The sequence below is a fragment of the Juglans regia genome, chromosome 1 (assembly GCF_001411555.2).
Source record: "Juglans regia cultivar Chandler chromosome 1, Walnut 2.0, whole genome shotgun sequence".
Classification (NCBI taxonomy): Eukaryota; Viridiplantae; Streptophyta; class Magnoliopsida; order Fagales; family Juglandaceae; genus Juglans; species Juglans regia.
The window spans coordinates 30,975,793-31,003,375 of NC_049901.1; the positions used below are offsets into that span (position 1 = coordinate 30,975,793).

Sequence of the window (27,583 nt, forward strand, 5' to 3'; positions counted from 1 at the left end):
ATGATCATGTCCCAAACCCTAAACGGACAATATGGTAAAGAGAAGGTCATGACCTAGCAGCTCCTTCATTTCCAAAACCAACAAATGATCAAAACTTTGATCACAACACACGACATGCTGCAGCAATATTTAGTGTGTATATATATATATATATATATATATATATATATATATATATATATGCAGGATGATCCCGCGATCTCGTTATATAGTCACTTCAACGTACAAATAACCATTAATATAGAAAAGCAATATCACTTCTCCAAAGAAATAAATAACTGTTTATTCACTTTTAATTAATTACAACCTTAAACAAATAAAAGACAAGATATATATATGTATATAATGCAAACTAGCTTATAATTAAAACACATCCTTAAAGATAAATATGTCCAACATAATAATATATAAACTCGGACCACTTGCATAGTCCAGCTTAGAATTACTTTCTGACAAAGCTTAGCCTGAGAGGATCGATCCTCCATATTCTATCTGTAAAATGTCAATAAGATCTTTTTAATGAGTCACTTCAATATATAGGAGTACTAGTACTTAGTCTCAGGTGTTCGGTCGATCGAACCATTTCATGAGCAAATTAAAGTACATATCCTTTTCTTTTATCCAACATGAAAAATGACAACAACCTCAACAAAATGTGAACTTTGTAATATATATGTTAACTCAATTTAAAAATATGAAAAAGAAGTACTCCTATGCAAATGGACATATATATAATATTCTACTGTGTGAGCAAAACAGATAGTTCAACATTCAAATAGATCATCACAATAACACAAGTCATTGTCAATATATGTTTTTAATTCTGTATAGGATGATGGAAATTATGGTCAAATATATATGTTTGTGAAGAGATTCATGGACCTAACTCATCTCATAAAACCGGTTCAATAAGAGATGATTGTTCATTCCTTATAAACATGTCCAAGACCTTGTTCACAGGCAATGTGGAATTATTCCTCAATAGTTTGTTCCTCCTAAAGTCAATATGGTTGCACTACTATATTTATCCGGTCAATCAGAAAACCTATATATATATGTGTGTGTGTGTGTGTCTTTATATTCTACTCCTCGTGACTAATTAAGTTGTGTATGTGTGTGTGTGTGTGATATCATGCTTCTACAACCAGGGTCATGTCACATGCATGCCATCAGGAGTTCGAAAACACAACTAAAGTCACTTGAGGATATGATCATCATGATATATATAATTTTCAAAGAAACATAGTGAATAATGCAAAATCAAATTTGCAAATGTTTGCGCAAACGCTTTCGGCAAAAATATATACATTTCAAATCATGGCAGCAACATTAAAATCAATTTATGAGGTTAATATATCATTCAATATAAACCAGTACAAATCCATGTAAAACCTAGCTAGCTCGACTCAGAAGGTAAAGGCCAAAGATGATTATTTCAAAGAGTAGTTGAACCTTTACTTGAATTGTTGTCACACCTCTGTATGATGCTTTGTGAATATTGCATCACATGAGGTTGGGTTTTCTTAGGAAATTATGTTTATCATTGTCTAGTTTATTTAATTACTAACATGTACTTTTCCTAGTAGTACTACTTCGGGATACCATGAGGGGTACTCATGTGTTCTAAGTTGCTTAGAATTTGAATTTTAGTTCCAAACCCCTTAATAGAATTAACTCATTTTGTTTTGTCTCCAAGATTAGATCAGTTGTATTCATTTGAAATGATGGATCTTGCTAGGAGCTAATACCTTTAAGTATAGAAGTTTAAACAACCACATAGCTTGTTACCAAAGTAAAAGATCAAAGATCAGAAGATCACACGGGAAAGGGAGGAAAATGTACAAAGGTGGCATTTTGATATGCCATGTAGGTGAATTAATCTGCATATAGCTTAGAGCCAGTGCTTGCAATTCATGTGCTAGAATCACTCAGCAAGGATACCGGTGTCCAGCCGTTATAGATCATAATTTAACTACTATATAAAGTACGTATGTATATGTCATTTAGAATTTATATCTATATGTGTGTGTACTCACACATATGCGTACACATACATGTATGTGTGTGTGATGTGTGTGTGAGATAGATGAGATTCATGGTAAACTAATGAGGGATTTTTTGTTCTTTTTACATTTCCTTGCAAAGTTTGAGCACTCTTTTAAGGAGGTGTTTTCCCAAAGTGGTTTTAATGCTTTATCTTTCTTACCTTGTGAGTGGGACTTTATCTATTTAATTTGATCTATTTTATCTAGTGATATCTCTATACCTTCGTACGTACAAGGTTATCTCATTGATACTCTATAAGTGAGAGAGCACATTAAAACTTGTTCTTCACAAAATACAACTTTCTTATATATATATATATATATATATATATATATTGATTGTTCCACTCTAGCTAGCTAGCCTAGTTTTGTGAAGCCTAGTTCTTTTTGTTATTGTTGGCCTGGCCCGTGTAAAAGCCAAAACCTTGAATTAAGGCCCAGCCCCTTTACCCTGTATGGTGTTGTGTTGGCGCTAAGGGGATAAAACTTTTTTTTTTATCTCCTCTCTCTTTCTCTAATCCACCATTTCTTCTCCTGTGCTGCAACCCTACCCACCCCCTTGGCCCACTCTTCCTTTACTACTCCTGTGAGTCCCACTATTTGAAGTTGATCACCTCCTCTGCCATTATTTTTATCGCCACCCGTGTGACACCTCGGATTCTTGCTAAGTTTCCATTCGTAGCTCTTGTGGATATTATTTATTTATTTGGGTTATTAGCTAAGTATTGGAAGAATTCTTTTGGCCACTTCCTATTTTGTTGGATTGGATTTTGGAGTTCTAAATCTAAAAAACCCACAAGAGAAAAATAGAAGAAAAGGCCCATAGGAATTCCATCCATTATGGGCTTTGGTTTTAGAAGGCTCAAAGTTCACCCTCTAGGCAAGGAGATGGCGCCACTCGGCTTCAAGAAGGAGTTTTTGGTCATTTTAGGAAAATCCATTCTCATTTGGAACTTTGGGAAAAGGCAAGGATGGCACTTGTCAAGCATGCATTGGATTTCTAGAAGAAAAGTGGAAGAAGCAAGGGATAAATTCGGTTTCTAGAAGAGTTGGCCAAGTGTCATGCATGCAAATGAAAGGTGAAGAGTTTTGTCTTGGGAAAGGGCAAAATCCTGCTTGGGAAGAGAAGGACCTACACACCTAAAAGGATTCTAGGAGAATCTTGTGAAGGGCGCACTTGAGGTGGACGGCACGGGCAAAGGGGATTTGTACATTTTGCCACCCACAATGACCAATCACACAATATCCAAGACATAGGTAGAAGGAAGATCTTCTTGGGAAGAGATGAGCTTTTCGGCCACCACACACTCGCACACTCCTCACACACCACATGGCACACATGCACACTTGTAGAGGATTGAGGGAGATCTTAGTTAGAAGAAGGACCATTTTGCCACAAGATTCAAAGAACCAAGGCGCAAAATGAAGGGTAAATGGGGAAGTGGAGTTTCGCTTTTGAGAGGGAGGCACCACTTGTCCAAAAAGTTTCATTGTGTTCCCAACACAATCTCATGATGAGGGAAAGGGAAGAGGCACATGGTGGGGATGTCATTTGGCATCCATGCACCAAGTTTCGGTTTCTAGAGGAGGGAGAACATGCCTATAAGAAGATGAAACCAAAAGACCAAGAGTCTTTTTCGACTTTTGAAGACAAACATAGAGAATTTCGGTCACCCACTTTCTCCTTACTTTCTACCATTTTCTTCTCACCCAAACACCATTCATGCCACCCTTTATCCACTCAAGTATTGTTCTAAGTGTTTGCAAAGATTAGGATCATCTTTCTTCAAGGGAAGCCACGATGTAAGAAAGAATCAACCATCTCTTTTCTTCTTTCTCACACACGGCCAAGAGAGAGGGAATGCTTCTGTTTTTCCCATGTGTTCTTCATGCACAAGTACACACACACACACACACACACATGTGATTGTGGGAATGAGAATACTTTCGGTTTTGAGGTGATCTTCCACATGAGTATATACTCACCATATTCGGAATGCTTAGGGATTTCTTTCAAGAGTGATCTTCCACGACCTAAAAACGTTTTTTTGGAAAAAAAAAAAAAAGAAGAAGAAGAAAGAACTAGGGTTTTACTCTTTAGAAGTTTTGGACCTATGAGAGAGCCTTGATGATTAGGGTTTCTCTTGTTTTAAAGAATAACCTAGAGCACTCACTCACTCACTCATGTACGACTTAGGGTTTTGAAAGAATGGATTATCATGACCTTGTTGCTACATTTTTTCTGATTTGCTTATTTTACTTGGACGTTAGACTTTGCAAGTAAACTTCAGTAAACTTCCAACATACTCTCTTGATAATACTTGTATATATTGTGTAAACTCTTCCCTATATTTTATTGCTTGAACTTGCCATCTTATTGCATGAATATTGTGTAAACTTTTGTTTATATTTCGTTGTCTGAATCTTATTATCTTTATGCATATGTATTCGGCTTTGTTTAGGTTAATGAAATGCCATGTTTTGCGATGCTTTGGTTGACGAAGATTTAGAGTATGCCATATAAGGGTTTCGGTTTTATATGGTATATGTGCTAAGCATGTTTGTTTTGACATAAGATTGTGTGGAAGGATGAGTTTATGACTTGTGATGATAAAAATCCATGTTTCAAAAGGTTTGGATGAATCGGCCAAGACCATATTAGAGTTTTAAAAATCTATTTTGATGTTACCAAGTGTGAATTGAGTATGTTTGCATGTGTTTGCCATTAATCGAATGTTCTAATATTTTCAACCCATTTTCAAGCCATGTTGCGTGACGCATGTTGTTGTTTGGACTATATAGTTCAGCTTTTACATGTTGCAGGAATATGATAATTGCTTCATCATTTGTCCATGTCTCATGCATTTGGGTCTATGCTTTCAAAAGAATGAGTGAACGTATGTTTTATTACGACCCCAAATGCTAGGACGGGAAAATGTCCTAGTAGAACTCCCTGTCCACTCTGGAGTGTTTAAAGTCGAGTGGAGACCCTTGGATCGATGAAGTACAGTCGACGAGCCTCGAATGGTTCCTATGGAAGGATACCGGAGCGAGGTTGTACCTAAAGCTAGTGAGTGCAATACGGTGAAGGTGAAATAAGCAAACTGCCACAAAAGAATATGATTATGATATGAAGTAATCACCTCGATCAACTAGATCGATGGTTGATGCGGTAACTAGCGGGGAACACATGGTGCATAGGGGAACCGTGAGGTATCCAATCATGTGAATTATATGATATGAACAAGGCATTTGAGCTCTATAACATGATATGTTATGATATGTCATGATACGATATGACATGATATGTTATGCCATGATATGCTATGTTATGACATTAAATGATATGAAATGATGAGACGGGATCTCAATATGACATGTTATCAAATGATAAGGAAATGACATGATATGAACAAGAACTCGAGCTCAAATGATATAAACATGTGTTAAGAGTTTAAATGATGAAAAAGTTGTTTTATGTGAAAGTTTATGTTGCATATGTCAAGGTTTTACGTCAAAGTACATGTCATGCATTCATTTATGGTTTGCTTTTATATGCTTGTAATATGTTGACTATTTACTTGCTGAGATTTCTCAAAATCTCACTGTGGTAGTTTCCACTACCATTCCACACTCGAAACGGTAAAAGTTGTAACAGGTGTAGGAAACCCCGATGACGAAGCGGATGAGAACGACACTCCCTCCGAATAGGATAATGCCCAAGATGGAAGTGAGCTCTTCTAGGCTCTCCATCCAGGAACAACTGGAGACCATAGACCAGACGATTACCAAAGTACTCAAACTCATTGATGAGTTAAAGTGACTCAAGAACTGTGGCAAGAACCGGTTCTTAGAAAAGGGGACGAAGCCTGAAAAGCCCTGAAGACTTAAGATGGAAAGCTTTTGTGGTTTAGACAATAGTTTGAAGGGTCTTGTGTTTTGGTAAAAGCTTTATAACACTCTACGTGTTTTGGAAGTCTTTTGGGGAACATAACTCTTTTTGAAGTGCTTATGCTTATATAAAAGCTTTTGGGATATTTGCACTCATTGGTACCATGTGTCTTATTTATTTTGCCATCATGCTTAAGTAGATAGAAAAGAATTTTTCGGCTGCAATTTTTATTGCATATTTCTAGAATGCTAGGTGCATTGCATCTTAACTGTCATGTACGAGGGGTATGTAGCCTTGTGTTACATGTCCCGATGCATTCAATCACCGTCAAATCCCAAGTGGGGGTTGGGGGCATCACAACCCGCCACCATTTGAAACCAAGCCTCGACACCGTGAAGGGTGGTTCAGCTTATATATAGGCCGAAATCCACCCCCTCCGATCACCCCATCGCCACCTCCCTCTAAATTTCTTCCTCCTCTGGCATAACTCTTTATCTCTCAACCTCTGCTCCTCTTACTTAGGGATTTCGCTGTCGTCGCCCTCTGGCCTTGAGACCGAGCTGGTGAGCCTTCGATCTCTCCTTCTCTAGTTTCCTTTCTCTGGCTTTCCCTCTCTCGTTATATCTCTCTCACCCACTCTCACTTCTATTTTCTCTCTATGGTGTGCTGCCACCGTTAGCCGTCCAAAAGTGCATTCGACCAAGACCATCAGTAAGATTCACCTATTTCCTCCCTCTCTTGGAACCATTTTCCTCCCTTAGATCTCTTGTCTCTCTCTGGGATTCTCTCTTTCTTGTTCTCTATTTCTCTCTTAGGGCTCCACTGCAATCTGCCACACTCTGTCACACCACCATGGATATGCCCAACTCACCCTCGAGCACTACCCCCCCCCCCCAAAAAAAAAAAAAAAACTCTTTTTTCCTATCTCAGAAAGCTTGGTCCTCTGGTTTGAAAAACCCTAGCCACCACTGTCACCATGTAGTGCTCCACCTTTCACAGTGGGCTCCCCCCTTACCACCCCACTTAAAAACACATTAGGCCTTAACCCTAGTAGGTATGACCCTAGGTAACTAGAGGTGGTGATACTTGAGAAGAAAGGAAATTTGGAGCTTGAGTTGGCAAAAGAGCTTACACCTTTAGTTTAGCTAGAATTATTAGAAAATCTTAGTGCTTTATTAAATTTGCAAAAAGGTGCCAAGAGGCCAATGGAAGAATGACACATGGCATAGTAAAGACTTGCCACCTTGGTGGCCTAACTGACTTAGTTAAAATATTAGATGGATTTGGAGAAGGCCCAAGAGGTTTAATAAGGGCCCTAGTTTACTAAGATGAGTTGGCTAAGGATAGATACAAAGACTTTAGGCCCAACAGCCTTGTATATCACTCTTCCAAATGGGACCCACTTACATCATACCGTTGGTTTCCATTCTACCCAAACTCAACCCACACGCCCCTAGGGTTTCCTTCCAACCATGACAAGGCTTCTAACTTGAGTTAAGTTACTATTCATCACACCCATGAATGATAGATCTTGCTAGGAGCTAACAAAATTAACTCATTTTGTTTTGTTTCCAAGATTAGATTAGTTGTATTCATTTGTAACAATAGATCTTGCTCTGTTTTGTCTCCAAGATTAGATCAATTGTATTCACTTGAAATGATAGATCTTGCTAGGAGCTAATACTATTAAGTATAAAAGTTCAAACAACCACATAGCTTGTTACCAAAGCAAAAGATTAGAGATCAGAAGATCACACGAGAAAGGGAGGAAAACGTACAAAGGTGGCATTTTGATATGCCATGTAGGTGAATTAATCTGCATATAGCTTAGAGCCAGTGCTTACAATTCTTGTGCTAGAATCACTCAATAAGGATGCCGGCGTGCGGCCATTATAGATCATAATTTAACTACTATACATACGTATGTATATGTCATTTAGAATTTATATCTATATGTGTGTGTACTCACACATATGCATACATATACATGTGTGTGTGTGTGTGTGTGTGTGTGTGTGTGTGTGTGTGTGTGATAGATGAGATTCGTGGAAAATTAATGACGATTTCTTTGTTCTTTTTACATTTCTTTGCAAAGTCTGAGCACTCTTTTATGGATATTTTTTCCCAAAGTGGTTTTAATGTTTTATCTTTCTTACCTTCTGAGGGGGGACTTTATATATATAATTTGGTCTATTTTATCTAGTGATATCTCTATACCTTCATACCAGATTATCTCATTAACACTATAAGTGAGAGAGCACATTTAAACTTGTTGATCACAAACGACAACTTTCTTATAAATATTGACTGTTCCACTCCAGGTAGCTAGCGTAGTTTTGTGAAGCCTAGGCCTAGAAACCCAAGCGCAGTTTTTTTTTGTTATTGTTGGCCTGGCCAGTGTAGAAGCCAAAACCTAGAATTAAGGCCTAGCCCCTTTACCCCGTACGGTGTCCTTTTTTTTTTTGTTTTTTTCTCTCCTCCTCCCTTTCTTCTCCAATGCCGCAACCCTCCCCACCCCAGTGGCTCTTCTCCCTTTACTACTCCTACGAATCCCACACGTCGAAGTTGCTCACTGCCTCTGCCACCGTTTGACTACTACCCCATCGCCGTGAAGGGTGGTTCGGCCTATATATAGGCCAAAATCCACCCCCTCCGATCACCCCATCGCCACCTCCGGTGGCTCCACCTCCCTTTCAATTTCTTCCTCCTCTCGGATATCTCTCTATCTCTCAACCTCTACTCCTCTTACTTCGGGATTTTGCCACCGCCATCCTCCAACCTCGAGACCCAACAGTAGAGTCTTTGATCTCTCATTTTCTGGTTTCCTTTCTCTGGCTTTCCCCCTCTCTCTCTCACGCACTCCTTCTTCTGTTTTCTCTCTATGGTGTGCCGCCGCCGTCGATTGTTCAACAATGCATCTGACCAAGACCATCGCTAAGATTCACCTATTTCCTCCCTCTCTCAGCACCATTTTCCTCCCTCAGATCTCTCTTCTCTCTCTTGTTCTCTGTTTCTCTCTTAGGGCTCCACTACAATCCGCTGCACTCTGATACACCACCATGGATATGCACACCCAACTCATGCCCGAGCACCACCCCACTCACTCTCTTTTCCTATCTTAGAAAGCTTGGCCTTTTGGTTTGAAGAATCCTAGCCGCTAATGTCACCCTGACGTTGTAACAGCCCGCAAGAAATTCATTGGTGGAATTTCTATTGACTTTAGGAATCTCGTAAAAACCCCATAAGTTTTTACGAATCGACCAATCGTATAGGTTTTAATCTGTCAACATAGTCAGTGTTATCACTCACTATGGTGCTAGAAATATGAGTTTTATTTATTTGAGGTGGTTAGAAGTGTCAGAATGCATTATGGTCTACGCCATTAGACTCAGTGCATTATTTAGGATTTTATGGCGCAATAGCCTATTTTCATAATTCCGGACGAAACGTCTGTTGGAAATTGTGAAATTATTTTTAGGGGCACTTTGAGGTTGAATTTCGTTAAAAGATTTTCACTGTAAGTTAATATGAATATTTAGGAATTTTTAGTGTTAAGTTTATGATTCACTTTTTCGGAGTGAATAGTAACCTCGGTAAGCGCACCAATTGCAGTGTTTCAAAATCACAGTGTAGAATGTCCAAATTGGATTAGAGAAATTTTATTTAGACACTTGGCAATATCTTAGCCACACTTAGTGAATAATATTAGACACTTGGCACCATGAGGAATGTTTGTTGGATTTGAAGGAATCAAGCCGTGAAATCATGCCACTTAAGCAAAACTTTGTTTCATCTGCTCAACCAAATTGTGCCAGATCAAAGAGGGTTTCCATCCTAGTAAAACCCTAAATGGTGGGAATTCAATTGAAAGCCCAAAAACATTGTTGAAATCGGAACCCTAAACGGTTTCCCCAAAATCCTAAAGTTGGCCTCCAAACATTTTCTAATCCGATTTCTAGCATTGTGTTTAATCACTTGATTAAATCACTTCCACAGCTGTTAATCATTCAAATTTGTGTTAGAACATCATTATCCAACCTTGTTAACCTTGAAAAATTGATTGGACCAAGTGATATTAGATTTGGGCTTGATAGCAACCCAAACCCTCTATAAACCCCAAAATTTAGGCCCATTCGGTTTAGGCCCATTAAGGCCCACGAAATTGACCATATTAGCATTGCTTCATGGCTAAGTTTTGTACCCCCACTTGGCTGGTCAGATCTTTACAAGAAGGGCCTAGAAGGTTCTTGAAGTACAAAGCTAAAGGCCACCTCACTCTTACACTCTACCTTGAGAAAAGATCTTGGACTGATTTTTATGAGAAGAAAAGGCCAGCACTCAACCTTTCCTTCAGTCCTATCACTTTCCATAACTTGTGTAAGAGGCTCTCCAGTCCACTTCCCACGAAAAGCAACTCTCCTTTACACTTTTCCTCCATAGAATACAAAAGACACTCTTGGGCGGTTTTTCTTACCTCTTTTGAACGCCTGTTTCGAAGCTTTTGTAAGTATTTTCTCTCAAAGTTTCCTTCATGAAAGTTGTTTCTTTTGGAGTCTAGTTTACGTGGATACCTTACTCGTTTCATTTGGAGATAATTTGATTGGTAAAATGTTGTTTATACCCCAGAAAGGTCATTCTGGGCAATAAACTGGAGAGTGTGTTATATTTTGAAGTTTTTGACCAAGCTAATGAATAGATCTTGGTCCGAAATTTTTATGGAGTACTGTTAACATGTGTATATGATTATTGGTTGAGGATTTTTTGCATGATTAAAAGTTTTGGTGAAATATTTTCTTAGGTCTAGAAACTTAGAAACTGGAAGAGGAAAAACAGTTTCTGTTTTGAGAAAGTTTAACTCTTTTATGGTTTAATCTTATTCCAATGGCTTTGATTTTTTTATTGGAAGATCCTAAGCATATTATATACATGTTAGAATGTTATTTTGAAGATATTTGATGTTAGTTTCGAAGATATGAAATTTTATGCATTGAGATATTTGGTTAGGCCAAAGTGATGATGTGCTTGGCTATATTTATGTTTTGGGTGATGTTTGACCATGTGATCTTGAGTTTGAAGCTTGGATCTGTTTTAGGACACCTTTTTAAACCATGTGATGCTTTGGTTTGAAGATCAGTTCTTTATAAGTCATGGATCAAGAGGTTGATCAAAACAAGTTAGAAACAAAATTCTGTTTTGAACTTAGAAGAAAAACCAAAAAGTTCAAGTATGATTTTAGTGATTTTGATGACTTTTGTTCATGATTCAAAACATGATTATTCTTAGGAATATGTTATGAGTATAGTAGAAAAAAAAAAGTTTGGTTTAATCATGAGTTTTGAGATTTGAAAGAATTACAACAAAAATCAAAGGAAATAGCCTTTGTAAGTTTCGGCCCTATAGAGTTTTAATTGTTATGTTTAGTTTTAAATTTTTGTGAATTGATATTTGAGTTTAGGAAAAAATTTACATAAGGTATGTAAATTTTGGTGATATTTGGAGTTAGGATGCAAAATCCTTAAGTTATGGGTAAAATGGTCATTTTTTCACATGTAGAGGGTAAAATGGTAATTTTACTCTAAGTTGATATTTATCCATATTTCTAATTGTTAGTGATTAAGTTCTAATTTTTAAAAATCACTACTTTCAGTTTCTCGTGATCGCATTGAGTTTTGTCTCGAAGCGTGAAGATCGAGGTAAGTTAGCTTTTAACTTACTATCAGTTTAATGTGTATGAGTGATAAGTAAGCGAACTAAAGTGTATGTATGCATGTTATCATATGTGCCATGCCAAGTCATTACATATTTATCTGTTACACAGAATTTATTCTGTCATGAATTATTCATCTGCTACACAAGATATTATGTCACGTATTGCTATACATTGCAAGTATGTCATGTTAAGTATGCCATATGTTACATGTATTTCATGTCACGTAATATTCACTGTCACATGTTACGCCATGTTAAGAAATGTTGTCTGTTATATGGTATGCCATGTTACGAAATTTTGCATGTTACATGTATGCCATATTATGAAATGTTATGAAATGTTCTCTATTACATTTATGTCTCGAAGTATGTCATGTCTGTCGTTTTACATTCATGTCACGTTATGCTACTTTAGGACTTCTGTCTTTTATGTCACGTTCATGTTACGTCACGTTACGAAATGTCATGTATGCCAGTTAAGTTATTCATGTCAATCACGACCCTAAGCGCTAGGTTGGGGTAATATCCTAGTGGAACTCATTTGTTCACGCTGGAGTGTCTAAATAGGTGTGAAATTCCCTGGGTTGACAAAGTACAGTCAACAGGTTGCGAATGAGGCCTAATTAGCTGGTCACCGGAGCGCGCTAGGCACTAATGCCGATGGTGCCACACATTATGTTACGTGTGTCCACAGTAAGTGTGGCACAAACAAATAAGTCATGAGGCCACAACAATTGTGGAGCATGAAATATGGGGCCACAACAACTGTGGAGCATACACTACGTGAGACACAGCAATTGTGACACGTAGAATACGTGGGGCCACAACAACTGTGGAGTACGTATTAACGCACTCACCGCTGGTATAGAAACCTGTGATGTGATGCGGTAATCGGCAGGGACACACGGCTCAATGGGACCTGTGTAGCACCCATATGGTCACTTTAATGATTACGTCTATTGAATAAGATTCCAAGTTCATGCATTTCACGTTCAAGTCATGTTTCACGTTATGTTATGTTCAAATTTACGTTCACGCAATCATGGTAATCCCATGAGACAAGAATATGTTTCAAGTTCATGTTATGTTATGTTCACGTTTACGTTATGTTCCAAGTTCATATTTATGTTATGTCATGCTCAGGTTCATGTTATATTTCAAGTTCATGTTCAAATTATGCAAGTTCACGTTCATGTTATGTTTCAAATCCATGTTATGTTTCAAGTCACGTTCATGCTAAACTTCAGTTTCAATTTAAGTTATGTCAGTTATGTTATGTTGTATGTCAAGTTATGCTATGATTACTTATAATTTGATTATGCATTTATGCTTTTACTGCCATGCATGCATCATTAACCTGTGTGGAAGTTTCCTGTTAACTTGCTGAGATTTGTAATCAAATCTCACTGTGGTAGTCTCAACTACCATTCTCCCCGAATGGTAGATCTTATTACAGGATCTGAAGGAGAATCAAGAATCGACCAACTGGAAACGATCGACTAAGCGATGGTGCGACGTAAATGGTAGTACAGTAGTTACCTCAAGTTACTACTTGTATTTGTGGAGTTCAATCTCCAGCACTCTTTTGATCACAACCATATGGACTATTATTGTGATCTCAGTTGTTTAGCATGTTATTATGTATGAAGTATGTTTTAAGTATTTGCGATATTTCGGTTTGGTGCATAGTATTGCTGAAGAAAAAAATCATCCGCTGTAAATATTGCATAATGCTAGATGCATGTTAGGAATATTGCATCTTATATGTCATGAACGGGGGCATGTAACCTTGTGTTGCATGTCTCGACGCTTCAAATGTCCGTCCGATCCCAAGCGGAATTTGGGGGCGTCACAGCCGTAATCCGCCTTGCACAACAGGCTCCCCCTGCAACACCCCACTTGAGAAGAAAGGGAATTTTGGAGCTTGAGTTGACAAAAGAGCTTACTCCTTTGGCTTAGTTAGAATTATTAGAAAATTTTAGTGCTTTATTAAATTTGAGGAAATGTGCCAAGAGGCCAATGGAAAAATGACACATAGTGTAGTGGAGACTTGCCACCTTGGTGGGCTAAGTGACTTAGTTAAAATATTGGATGGATTTGGAGAAGGCTCGAGAGTGGTTTAATAAGGGCCCTAGTTTACTGAGATGAGATGGGCTAAGGATAGACACAAAAGATTTTAGACCCAACTTGATGTACACAAGACATTAGGCCTAACTTAGAAGACATAAGACTATTGGGCGCAACTTAGTCAGATCCATGGCTAATAGCCCAATTTAGAAAAGTCCCAAAGTTAGGACCCAACCAAGTGGACTATTGAGGCCAAGAAAATGACCAATAAATTTGAACATGAGGCCCATGGATAAGTCCACTTCTAGGCCCACAACAAAGGCTTGTTCATAAGGCACAATAAGAACCCAACACTTGGAGCGCAAGCCTTGTATTTCATATCACTATTCCAATTGGATCCACTTATACCACACCATTGGTTTCCATTCTACCCAAACTCAACCTACATGCCCCTAGGGTTCCCTTCCAACCATGGTAATGCTTCTAACTTGAATTAAGGTTACTATTCATCACACCCATGAATAGTAACTCAAAGCATCAGGACTTGCATAGTTTTCTTGAAACCCTTTTCTTCATAATTTTAGATCTAAAATTTTCATCTTTTACACTTTTTTTACATCACTTTTAGACAACCCTTGAAGGTTAGAATTAACCCAACCCATGTCACTTGAGGCAAATTCATGTCAATGCCACAACAACCCACCAATTGGCACACTTGGTGCAAAACCATGCAACCCTTCAACAAGTTACCAAAGCCACGCCTCTTCCACAAGCTTTTCAAGAGGTTTTCTGCACCATTCAAGCCTCATTATGTCACATAAAATTAGACCTAAGAGGTGGCCAAAAACAATCCCATAAGGCAAGCCAAAATCACAACTATTTCACCTAGGAAATGAAGTTTTGTCCCAACCGAGTACACTTGTTCCTTCAAGAATTTTCTACATTTAAATGACCCACCTCTGGCCATTTCACCCTAAGAAATTTATTTAAAGCACTTCATACAAGATTATCCAATCCGCTTCTATGAACCTCAAAACCAATTGGCAAATAGGAAGGTGAAGCACATCATGTTGACCGAAACCCATGCCCTTCCAAATCCCTTCCTACATTTTCTGCTCAAACCAAATCAATTGACCATCACTCATACTTCTTTATCCACTTGAGATAGCCAGTCAATGGTGGTAATTATGCCCTCAAATTAGACCAAGAGGATGGGACGAGAGAGGGATCAAAACTGGACAGTTTTGGACGAAACCAAAACCGTCGGCCATAACTTGCTTTCCTTGTGAATTCTGTTTCAAATTTCTGGAACTACTCCGCCCCTGTACCTATGGCCATCTTCTAGCACTTTACCATGAGATAATTATGAGGCTTTAGGACACTATTCAATTGACCAAACCATGACACAACTGAAATTGCACTCAACACCCTCCACCACCCACATTCACCACTCACAACCCTCACCCTTTAGCCAAGCTATGCCCCTCCTCACCCATCACCCCTCCATTGAGTCCTATAAATACCCCCCTTCACCCCTCACTTCCTCACACAACTTCCTTAAGCATTCTCCTAGCATTATTGAGAGCTAAATACTCCTAGTGTGAGAGAAGGGTGAAACTGAGTGTTTGAGAGTGAGTTCTTGGAGTGAGTTGATTTTTGGAGCATCAAAGCCACGGTTTGGTGAGCAATCTTACCTTATCTTTTGCTGGGTGTTAGAATTACATGTTAGGCTTTGAATTATGGCATGAGAAAGAAGATTTGATTGAGTTATATGAGGTTTAACTTGAAGACATGCATTTCGGTTTAGATTTGAAATCTTGCTTGAATAAATTGTTTTGGGATGAAATTCTAGCATGACATATTTGAGATGATCTTACATATTTTACTAATGTCTTGAATGATTTATTGGATATTTAAATTTGAGAAAAACAACATGTCATGATAGGTTTATAAATCAATATCTTGTGTTGATCATCAAGCATGTTTCGGGTTACACTTGGTTGGAGTTTATCTTGAGGAATCTTGGCTAAGTTTCCAAAGCATGAGTGTTAAACATCTAGAAATGCTTTGTTATCAAGATGAGAGTTAGAATGCATGATTCATTTAGCCTTTAAAACCCACATTGACAAAGAGAAGCTAGAAACATCATGTATGCACTCGGTTTGAAGATTTTATGATGATTTGGTGTTGATCAATGCATGAGTGTTGGGATAAACTCGTGTGACCTGAATCTAAGTTATGAACATGTTTCCAAGATCAGATTTAAGGTTTGCTACTTGATCACAAATGCATCCAAATGGGTTAGAGGCTTGGAAATCACAAAAAGCCCACAAAATGCATGCTATGGGTTGGATTGATTCTTTCATAATAGTTGATTGATTCTTAAAATTATATGGTCATATATAGATTTAGAACATGAAAAACATGAAGTTTGTGAAATTGGTGAAATTTGGGGCCAAAATGCAAATAGGAAAAGTTTAGTGCCTAAGTGGCAATTTCAAGAAAAAGTAGGGGAAGTTTCGTAGATATGTTTTTTAACCCTTTTGATTTTGAACATATTCCTTAGTTTTACAATTTCTAACTTAGAATAACTTTTATTACGGCCGCATCAAATTCTTAAGTACTCGGAAAGTTTGTAAGTTAGCTTCTAACTTACAAACTTAGCTTCTAACTTACTCTTAGATAATTTATATATGATTATTGTATAAATGCCACATTTATAGTAAATGTAATTTTGAGCATGAAATATCATATGATACATCATTAAGAGCTTGATTACTTGCTTGAATGACATGTTAGAATCTCATCATTTTAGCATATTGCATATAAATGTCATTGTCACATGAAGCTCACTACATATGGACATGTGATGAAATATATATTTTTTTTCAAGCATAACATGAAAATAAATATTGTTACGACTCCAAAGGATAGATGGAGAATTATCCTATTGGAACTCCTCTATATATTTTAGAGTGAGTAAAAATGGAGTAGTAACCCCTGGTTGACAAAGAACCGTCAACGGGGTTCGAATGGATTCTTTTTAAAGAATGCTGGAGTGAAATCATATATCACACCTAATGTTGATGGGTGCATACGTTATGATGATATGTTATGATGATGATATGTTATGACGAAATGGTTAATGATGCCAATGCATTGGGTTACAATGTCTACAGATAAAGACGTAGTTTCAATATGAGTTGTACTACGGTCATCGGTAGGTACGGGAGTTGTGATGATACCATATGTTATGTTAATGATGGCTTTAATAACTATGTTATGTTTTTTTAAAATTGAAGTGAAAAATGTTCTTTGCAAGAAAATGTCCATTAAAATCTTTCTAAAAGATGTTGAGGAATCTGGATGGGAGATAAATACATATTTTTCTTCTGCATGCATCTAATTTTTATCATTAATTATACATATTTTATCTATGTGCAAGTTGATTGTTTAACTTACTGAGATTTTAAGGAATCTCATTGTGGTAGTTCCCACTACCAGTCCTTCCGAAATGGTAGAAGTTGTGTCAGGACTAGCATACGATGAATAAGATGAACTGTTGGTTTCAGATGGTTGAGGATGAGCCCGATCCTGAGCGGAGGCTGGATTTGATTTTAGTGTTTATAGCAATGACTCTATACACCATAGAGCAGGTGAGAGAATTGACTTGAAACTTTGATGTAGTATTTGTAGTAAGAAGATTCTATCTCCCACTTTATGTATGAACTCATGCCTTACTATGTAGATCTCCGAAGTAAGGCAGTATCTATTTATGATTAACTTAATCTATTGGGATGTTTAGTTCATTCTGGCATAAAATTTTTATAAGTCACTCTATTTCCACTGCGATTATTGCACACTGCTAGTTGCATACTAAGATGCATTGTATATTAACTATCATGAATGAGAGTATGTAACCATGTATTGAATGTCCCGACACTCTAAGTCTTCGTTACTTCCCAAGCGGGGGTCTGGGGGCATCACACCCCCTCTTAGGCTCATTGTCTCTCTAAAACTCTTGCTCTCTTGCTCTTTCTGCCCCTCACATTTCCGCTCTCTCCAGCAACACACACACATCATTTCTCTCTCAATTCGAGACATCATATCACCATTTGGAGGACCACCTCGACATCCACTATCGGGAACAACCACTAGTAGCAAAGTAACACTCGTGGCATCTTGATCATCTAGAATTCCTACCTCCGCACTGTAAGTGGTTCTTAGACTAGCTTTTAAAATAGTTGTAGTTGAAAAATTATGAAACTGTATTTTTTACAATCTGGTTGTGAACTATGAACATATTATTTATGTGAAGCGTTGGGATTGATCTATACTGAAGGCTATGAATTCGTGAATTGGCCGAGGGTTGTGGAGCGTTGGGAAGGAGACATATAGTTGATTATGATGTTGAAAATTGGTTGATGTTAAATAATGTATTTGGTTTTATTTTATGTTTTATGTTGTTGCTATGTCATTCACTAATTAACTATTACATGTTTGTCTGCATTATATTTGCTAGTGTAAATTGGTTTTGTCAATTACATCCTATGCCATTCACTCATTAATATTTCTGTAATTGTGCTCTGGTTATGAGTAAACTAGAATTGAAAAAATTGTTGATTTTTTAGTTACATAATTTTGTGGGTGTGCGCGTATCACGATCCCAACCTGAGGTGGGGCATTATCTCGATGGAGCTCATTTGGTCACTCGAGAATGCATAAAACTGAGTGACATCCGCTAGGTTTTTGCCAGGCAACAACTGTTTCGGGCGCGAAGCTGGGCATCACTTGTTACGAAGTCACACGCACGATCGTTACCCGTGGTATGGCAAAGGGAGTAAGAGTATGCTGATGGTCTATAGGGGAGACCAAGATGCATGCATTAATAAAATGATTGTATGGATTGTATGTGGATCACGACCCCAAGTCGAGATGAGGCATTATCTCGGTAGATCTACTTTGGCCACTAGGGAGTGTGTAGAACTTAGCGACATCCTCTGGGTTTTCATCGAGCAATAATGAGTTGGGGCGAGATGGTAACACTCTCGGGTCGACTTCGTTGCCTCTTTGGTGGTGGAGGCTAGAGGGTGCATGGTCATGTACAGGTCAAGCGTAGAGCTGGGCATCACTTGTTACAAAGTCACACACACAGTCATTACCCGTGGTGTGACGAACAAAGCCAGAGTGAGCAGATAGTCTATATGGGAGATCATGGTGCATACCTTAATTTAAAACGGAAGTTTTCAACATAAAAAATGTGATTTTTGGATGCATGGAGTTTTGTGTGAGATTTAGGGATATACTTTTGTTCAAAATCTTGCAAATGTTATAATTCTCTGAAAGTCCTATTATTATTTATTTTTTACATAATTTCATATTTTTCCACTTGCTTGTATTTTGAGTGTTAGTTTTGATTTCATTTACTAAGATTTTGCGAAATCTCACTGTGAAATCCCCACATGCGGTTTCACCCAGCAGAATCGTAGATGTTCTTGCAACGGATAGGTTCGAGTATGGAGGTCCGGCTCCACCTGAGGGGTGAAGCTTTGGGGCCTTTCCCCCTTTGTGTTTAAGCGTTGTTATTTGGCTTAATCTTATTTTTATGTTTGTAATATTTATTTTAAGCAGTAGTTTGGAAAACTTGTGGTGGATATTTGCTTGGTAGTGTAGCTTTAATATCTGGTACTGCTAGAATTAATGATTGCCCTTTTATTTTTACACTACAAATTAACTGCACACTACTGTATTGCATGTATGCACACACTTGCTATCACAATCTGCTAGGGATGTATGATTTGAGCAGCCAACATCTCAGCATCACGACTTTAGTACCACAAGGATAAGTGCTAGTTAGAATTGAGGTGATGAGCAGTTAAGTCTATGTTGTCGAGTGGAGGTTTGTAGGTGCTTGTTATGGCTGATTCGGATGGTTTCAGAACTTTTTGATTGCGTTACTTATTTTAGATGGGAAGGGCGGACCTTTGATTAGGTAGGTACATCCTGGATGAGGTTTGGGTGTGAGCATACTATTGCCTTAGAGCTTATCATTAATATATGTGTTGGCATGTCTAGGAGTTGACGAAATAATCTAAATCTCCTCAGTTGCAAATGCTTTAAGTTTCGTTACCCATAGAATTCGCTCTAAATGTTATCGACTTAACTCTTTTCAATTACTCAAACCTTCCTACAGTTATACTTTTTACATCCTCGAAAAAGATCTTTCCATGAATTCTTTGCACAATGGTTCTTATGACATGAGTTAGCTTATTTTTTTAAAGTCATGGTCCATTTCTGTTTCTAAGTCGTCATTCTTGAAATTCTTTTGGAAATTGATATGAAGGGAAACCACCAATTTTGTAAATCTTTTAGAGTTGGATTTTGAGGGGAAAGAAACTACTTTATTTATGTCTATTCACTTTGTCTACCTATTTTTGAGAACTCAACCTCCTTATCCGACCTAATGAAATCCTTTTGGCAACTTAGTTTTTTTAGAAGAGTTTTGGTGCCTTTTTTTAACGAATTGTTAGAATTTTTATTTTCTTTGTATTTTTGTCAAGAAAATATCAATGTAAGGACCAACCTTGTACCTCAACAACCTTGTTGTAGCTTTCTCAATTCCATTGCAAATCAAAGTTATTCCTTAGTCACTTGGCGAAGCAAACCTTTTGTGACTAATTGTGACTTCATTCATTACATCAATTTTCTTTCGCCGATAGGAAGCATGCTACTAAGTCCTAACTTTCACCACTTCACATTTGACTTTTTACTGTTTTATTTTGACTACTATACCTTATCCACTGCATAGGCTTGACTTAGTGTATGGGTTTCTAAGTTCTTAAATCACTTCAAGGAAATTGTTGGTAATGATGTTCTAGGTAGACTCTTTTAAGCGTCGATCCTTACACATTGATATGGCAATATTTTTTTTCTTCCGTTTGGAGAGCTTAGGTTGATTGATACTAGTATGTTTTAATTGATCACATGTGTATTTTCAAGGAGTATTGGTTTTGACTAAGGATTCAAGAGATTAACTAGTAAAATATGTGAGTGTGTAGGAATTTCATAGAGTAGAGGTCCTTGTTTCATTTAAGCTTGGAAGTAGTTGCTTTGGTAGGTGTTGAAGCGGATTCGATACAATAGTGTTATATTTAAGAGATCTTAGCCTTAGGTATTTTGGTGAAATGATCAAAGTGTGCAACAGAAGCATGGTTCTTAGTAACATAAAGGTTGGGAGTAAAATTTTCGTGATGATCTTTGAGGAGTTAGCTGTGACTTGAGATCATATAGCAATTTAAATTTGAGACTATACAAGGTTGATCATGTTGCAGTTCAAATTTTTTGTTATTAATGGTTGGGTTTAGAAGGGATTGGTAGGTAACCAAAGTGAGCGCAATAGAGGCTTAGAAGTTGAAAGCTTAAGCATCAACAACGGGCAACATAATGTATATTATGAGGCGATGATCATCAGGATCCATGGGTAATGTAGGATATGTCTTTGTAGAACCAGAGATTTTGGTTAGCACGGCCTGCCTTGGGATTTTAAACACGAGGTTCGAATGGGAGAACTAGTTTTGGTTATACTAGGGGAACCTCTGAGGAAGTAAGGGTAGAGACTATTGACTTTTTAAGTCATTGGAAATTAGTTATACTTACGTGGAGCAAATTTCGAGGACTAAATTTTAATAAGGGGGAGGATGTGAAGCCAAGCCCTAAAACCCCATGCCTGGGTTTTTTGTTATTGTTGGCATGGACCGTGTAAAAGCCCAAACCTTGAATTAAGGCCCAGCCTCTTTACCCCATACAATGTCGTTTTGGCTCTAAGGGGATAAAACCCAAATTTTCTTCTCTTCTCTCTTTCTCTCCTCCTCCCTTTCTTCTCTCATGCCACACCCCTCCCCTCCCTCATGGAACTCTCTCCCTCTGCTACTTCCATGAGTCACGCATGCCACCCACGCCTGCCATGAGCTCGCCCCCACGCGACGAAGTTGCTTGCTGCGTTTACCATCGTTTGACCGCCACCCACTTCTTCAATTAGCAACCAAGCCTCGTCGTCGTGAAGGGTGGTTTAGCCTATATATAGGCCAAAATCCACCCGCTCTGATCACCCCATCTCCACCTCCAACGGCTACACTTCCCTCTCAATTTCTTCCTCATTTCGCAGATCTCTCTATCTTTCAACCTCTGCTCCTTTTACTTAGGGATTTTGCTGACGTCCAACCTCAAGACCAAGCATGTCAGCCTTTGATCTCTCCTTTTGATCTCTCCTTCTCTGGCTTCCCCCCCCTCTCTCTCTCTCTCTCTCTCTCTCTCTCTCTCTCCCACTTCTGTTTTCTCTCTATTGTGTATCGTTGTCGTCGGTCGTCCAACACTACATCTGACCAAGACCATCGATAACATTCACTGATTTCATCCCACTCTCGGCACCACTTTCCTCCCTCATATCTCTATTCTCTCTCTCTCTCTCTCTCTCTCTCTCTCTCTCTCTCTCTATCTTAGGGCTCCACCGAAATCTGTCGCACCCTGACACACCACCGTGGATATGCTCACCCAACACAAGCCCAAGCACCACCCCACTAACTCTCTTTTCCTATTGAAAAAAGCTTAGGCCTTTGGGTTTGAAAAACCCTAGCCGCCACCGTCACCCTGTTGTGCCCCATCTTCCACAGTGGGCTCCCTTCCCTTTCTGGCTCACCGTCCCTCCCTCTCTCTCTCTCTCTCTCTCTCTCTCTCTCTCTCTCTCTCTCCAGCAACACACGCACATCATTTCTCTCTCAATTTGAGACATCACATGACCACCTTGACTTCCACTTTCGGGAACAACCACTAGCAGTAAAGTAACACTCCTGGCATCTTGATCATCTAGAATTCCTACCTTCGCGCTGTAAGTGGTTCTCGAACTAGCTTTTAAAATAATTGTAGTTGGAAAAATTATGAAACTATATTTTGTTCAGTCCGGTTGTGAATTGTGAATGGATTACTTGTGTGAAGCATTGGGAACGAAACATGTAGTTGGTTGTGATGTTCAAAATTGGTTCCTAATATTGTATTTGATTTTATTATATGTTTTATGATGTTGCTATGTCATTCACTAATAACTATTGCATTTTTGTCTGCATTATATTTGTTAGCTGTCATTGGTATTCCTGTAATTGTGCTCTGGTTATGTGTAAACTTGAATTGGAAAATTTTTTAGTTTTTGTGTCAAATAATTTTGTGGGTGTGTGCATATCATGACACCAAGTTGAGATGGGGCATTATCTCGGTGGAGCTCATCTGGTCACTCGGGAGCACATAAAATCGAGTGACGTTCCCTGGGTTGTTGCCAGCTAACACTAGGCTCGAGCGAGACAGTAACACTCTCAAGTCGACTCCGTTGCCTCTCTACTGACGGAGGCTAGAGGATACTTGGTCACGAATGCATCGGGCGCGGAGCTGGAAATCTCTTATTACGAAGTCACATGCATGGTCATTATCAGTAGTGTAGCGAATGGAGCCAAAGTATGCGGATGATCTATAGGAGAGACCATGGTGCATGCATTAATAAAATGATTGTATGGATTGTATGTGAATCACAACCCTAAGTCGAGATGGAGCATTATCTCGGTGAAGTTCTTCTGGCCACTCGGGAGCGTGTAAAACTACGTGACATCCCTTGGGTTGTCACTAAGAGACAATGGGCTCGGGTGAGACTGTAATGCTCTCAGGTCGACTTCGTTACCTCTTTGTTGGCGGAGACTAGAGGATGCCTAGTCACGTATGCAACAGGTGTGGAGCTGAGCATCGCTCGTTATAAAGTAACACACGGTCGTTACCCATGGTGTGATGAAAGAAGTCAAGTGTGTGGATTGTCCATAGGGGAGACCATGGTGCATACCTTAATTTAAAACATATGTTTTCTACATCAAAAATGTGATTTTCCAGTGCGTGGTGTTTTGTGTGAGATTTAGGGATATACTTGTGTTTGAAATCTTTCAAATGTTATAATTCTCTGAGATTCTTTTTTTTTTTAGCATAATTTGATATTTTTCCACTTGCTTGTATTTTGAGTGTTAGTTTTGATTTCACTTACTGAGGTTTTGTGAAATCTCACTGAGGAATCCTAACATACGATTCCGCCCTGTAGAACCGTAGATTTTAATACAGAGGATGGGTTCAGGTATGGAGGTCCAGCTCTGCCTAAGGAGTGAAGATTTGGGGCCTTTCCCCCCTTTGTGTTTACGCGTTGTTATTTGGCTTAATCTTATTTGGATGATTGTATTTTTTTTTAAGCTAGAGTTTTGAAGACTTGTGGTGTATGGATATTTGTTCGGTGATGTAGCTTTAATTTTTGGTATTGTCAGAATAATGACTACCCTTTTTTATTTTTTCACTATGAATTAACTGCACACTACTATATTGTATGTATGCACACACTTGCTATCACAATGCACTAAGGATGTATATATGATCCGAGCGGCCAACATCTTGGTATCATGACTTCAACCAAAACACAAACCGAGGTCGAGGGCACCACAAGTTTCATGTCCAATTAGTACTTGTTTAGTGATCAATGGGTAGAACATGCATATATTTATGATAGTACCATTATATGAAAAATACTATTTATCATCTTTTTAATCATCATGATTCCCTTTCATCCCTTTACTTGGTTATCAAATGATTAGAAGATAAGTAGATGATGATAAATAATTTTCCAATAATCTGATACCACATTAGATCATGATGATGCAAAGATATTGACGAATAACACTTCTCAAAATATATGTAGAGTTGATTCAACAAAATAAATTCTGTAGAAAAAGTGCATGCAAGGATTGAATTCCAACGATATAAATTTAAGTGAAGCACAATTTTAACTATTTTTCACTTGAAAAAACTACTCATTTAAGTTTACCATTCATTTGGATTAGCAATCTTGGAGTACTACTGTGTCATAATTATAATCCAATATCAAAAACGTTAAATTAAAGTACTACTGGTAAATGATGATATATATATGGAGTTGGATTTAAAAGTTCATGACGAGTAGGCCCTAAATATATATATAAATCTTGAAGATATTCCTGAAGGGTATTATTCTTTCCTTCATCATGTGTGTAGCTACATTTCAAAGAGTATTCATGATATGCTATATTCACTACAACAGAAATGACTTTTCATTGAAGAAAATTTCCGTCCAAGAGAAAGGTACTGTTGCAGTGATCAGTTGAACTAGCTAGCTAGGAAGCCTCCTGTCGGAGGATCTCCTAAAAGTTTTTAGTATGCATGCCTACATATATTGTAGGAATCAGTATTCACATCTCATGTATGTGTGTGTATAAACATACAAACACACAATTTTGAGCAAATTAACTAAATATTCTTGATCATGCCAACTAATTAGAACTTTAAGGAGAATTAAGCAACTAGCTAGCTAGCTAGCGCTGCTAGTGAGGAATTTTAAAGCGGGTGGAAAGATTAATTTTAAGCCTAGATAAGTACACCTAATAAGTACTTAAGTAATTAACATTAGAACTTCCTGATCCTACATCCAAGAAATTTGATTAAGTGGGTGAAGAATTTATATATATATATATATATATATATATATATATATACACACACATGCACAACTATAACTGAGGAAAGCCATATATATATATATATATATATATATATATGTTCGTTTAGGAGATCAACAGTGAAAAATCTTAAAACTAGCTTGTTTGTTTCTTTGTGTATGCGCGTGACAGAAAAGTTAAACTAGGGAAAATCTAAGATCCAAATATAAAATATTTAACCAATGCACCAAGAACACATGAGTACTGTTTAACTGGTATATATGTTTCTTTGTGTGTGTGCGCGCGCGCGCGCATGAGAGAGAGAGAGAGAGAGAGTATATACTATACATTGATCTTCTCGAGGCCGGCCAGTATCACAGTTTTGAATTTACTGAGTTAGTTTTCAAGAGTAAAGTGTGCTAAACTACATGATTCTGATATGATCAAAATTAATATTTCGATCGGTGAGCTTAAAATCATTTCATAATACTAGTTATAATAACAGACCCAATTCCATCATCTTAGGGACGACGCGTACCTGATCATTTATTTAATTAGGTCTTCTAGTGCTTATATATACAAATTAGGGTTTCAGGGATTTATAAGTTTGAAAGGAAGATATATACTTCATTTGATCTTAATTTAGTACTACCCTAGCTAGCTCATTTATAAATCCCTCCTTGATCAGTATATTTTGAAGTACTCCACGATCGAATTGATCAATTCAAGGATGCAATATATGTCAAGAAGATTAAAGTTGGCTCATCACTATATATATTTTCTCTTTATATATATATATAGTACTTGCTTCAACGTGCATGATATTATTAGAATTTGAATTTAATGCCAGCAATTAATAGAGGTTAGGCTTCTGATCAGCAAACAGTATTAATTATGATCTGGAATTTGAAAGCAACTGATGATGATGATGATCATAAAGAAATAATTACCATATCCAATTTAGCCAAAGCAGGAATCAACCACCAAAGTGTGCAGAAGAAGCACTTGATGCTTCATTTCCCTTGCTTTGATTAGTCTTGATCTTCTTTTTCTTCTTATAAGGGATCCCCCTTGCTTTAGCTTGATAGTCCCTCACCTCTCGAAGATAAACTCGGATTGCACTATTGGCAAAGGGATTCATCTCTGGTGAGCCTCCATTCTCTTCATAAGCAGCTCTAAGTCGCCCAATGAGAGCATCTAGGCTACCCCAAGCTTGTCTAAGTGGGCAGGCGCAAGGCGCTGGCGGCTCAGGCTGTCCGTAAAACATACAGCCTTGAAGGTGAACTTTGGTCTTTCCAAATTGGTCAAGATATCGAAGAAAGTCTAAGACATGATTGCAATTGCACTGGGAGAGTAGAACTAGGGGCCTCTGGTTCTTCAGATATTGCCCAAAAGTGTTCCAATCCCTTCTTTTTTGAGATTCATAACGGCTTGGTGTTGTTTGTTGTTGCTGTTGTTGCTGCTGATAATCGTTTAGAGAGTTTGACGATCCAGCTTGTGCAAGAGCTTTCCCACTAGACATTGTGGTACTACTACTGATTAATGATCAATACTGAAGATAATTGATAGATTTGAGGGTTTTGCTAAATAAAGCAAAGATCAAAGCCAATGCGGGTGAAGGGAATAGGAATAGGAATAGGAATAGGCCGAAAGTGGAGGAAGATGAAGATTACATCACGAGGCTATTGAGTAGACATGCCATGGGCCATATATATGACTTGCCCATCTTTTTTTTCATCTTTCATTCTCAATAAACCTAGAAAGAGATACAAAGAGATTACATAAAATAAATTTAAAAATTGATGTGATTTTATGGAATCCGTTATATATATTTTATAATTAAAATAATTTTATAATCTGACATACCACAACAAGATATATCAATTTGTAAGTTTATTTTTGTGTAATCACTTTATGACTAAAGTATTTTCCATCATATATATACATATATATTTTTAAAAAAAAGTTAACATCAGTATTCATTGTTTTACCCCAATATAGCTAGCTAGCTAGCTATAAGCTGCATGCATACGATCATCGAATATTAATTATATAGGTAGCTATATATATATATATATATATATATATATATATATGCACGCCCTTAATTTGTCAACGGAAGACTTAATCATTGAATTAAAAACCTGCAAATTTATCATTATTTATTATAGAAAAATATATTTATCATCAATTTTTTCATCATCCTCTCAGCATTTCATGGTGTGACATTAGATGATAGGTTTACAAAAAAAATATAATAAAGAGTCTCCAATCATCTAATAACATATACCATATATATGATGATGAAAAGATTATAAGAATTGGAA

At 37.7% G+C, this 27,583-nt stretch overlaps 1 protein-coding gene across 1 annotated transcript; it reads right to left on the minus strand.

Moving 5' to 3' along the window:
• Positions 1-227: 227 nt before the first annotated feature.
• On the minus strand, positions 228-26,951 carry LOC109017407 (protein LIGHT-DEPENDENT SHORT HYPOCOTYLS 10-like). The gene is made up of 2 exons (XM_035695508.1): positions 26,207-26,951; positions 228-492 (listed from the first exon to the last, which is right to left on the minus strand). The coding sequence occupies exon 1, from the start codon at positions 26,776-26,778 to the stop codon at positions 26,233-26,235; it is 546 nt and encodes a 181-aa protein (XP_035551401.1). The 5' UTR covers positions 26,779-26,951; the 3' UTR covers positions 228-492; positions 26,207-26,232.
• Positions 26,952-27,583: the final 632 nt, after the last annotated feature.

What these genes read in the sequence shown, in the direction of transcription:
- LOC109017407 (XM_035695508.1), bottom strand. Translation starts at nt 26,778, where the DNA reads ATGTCTAGTGGGAAAGCTCTTGCACAAGCTGGATCGTCAAACTCTCTA.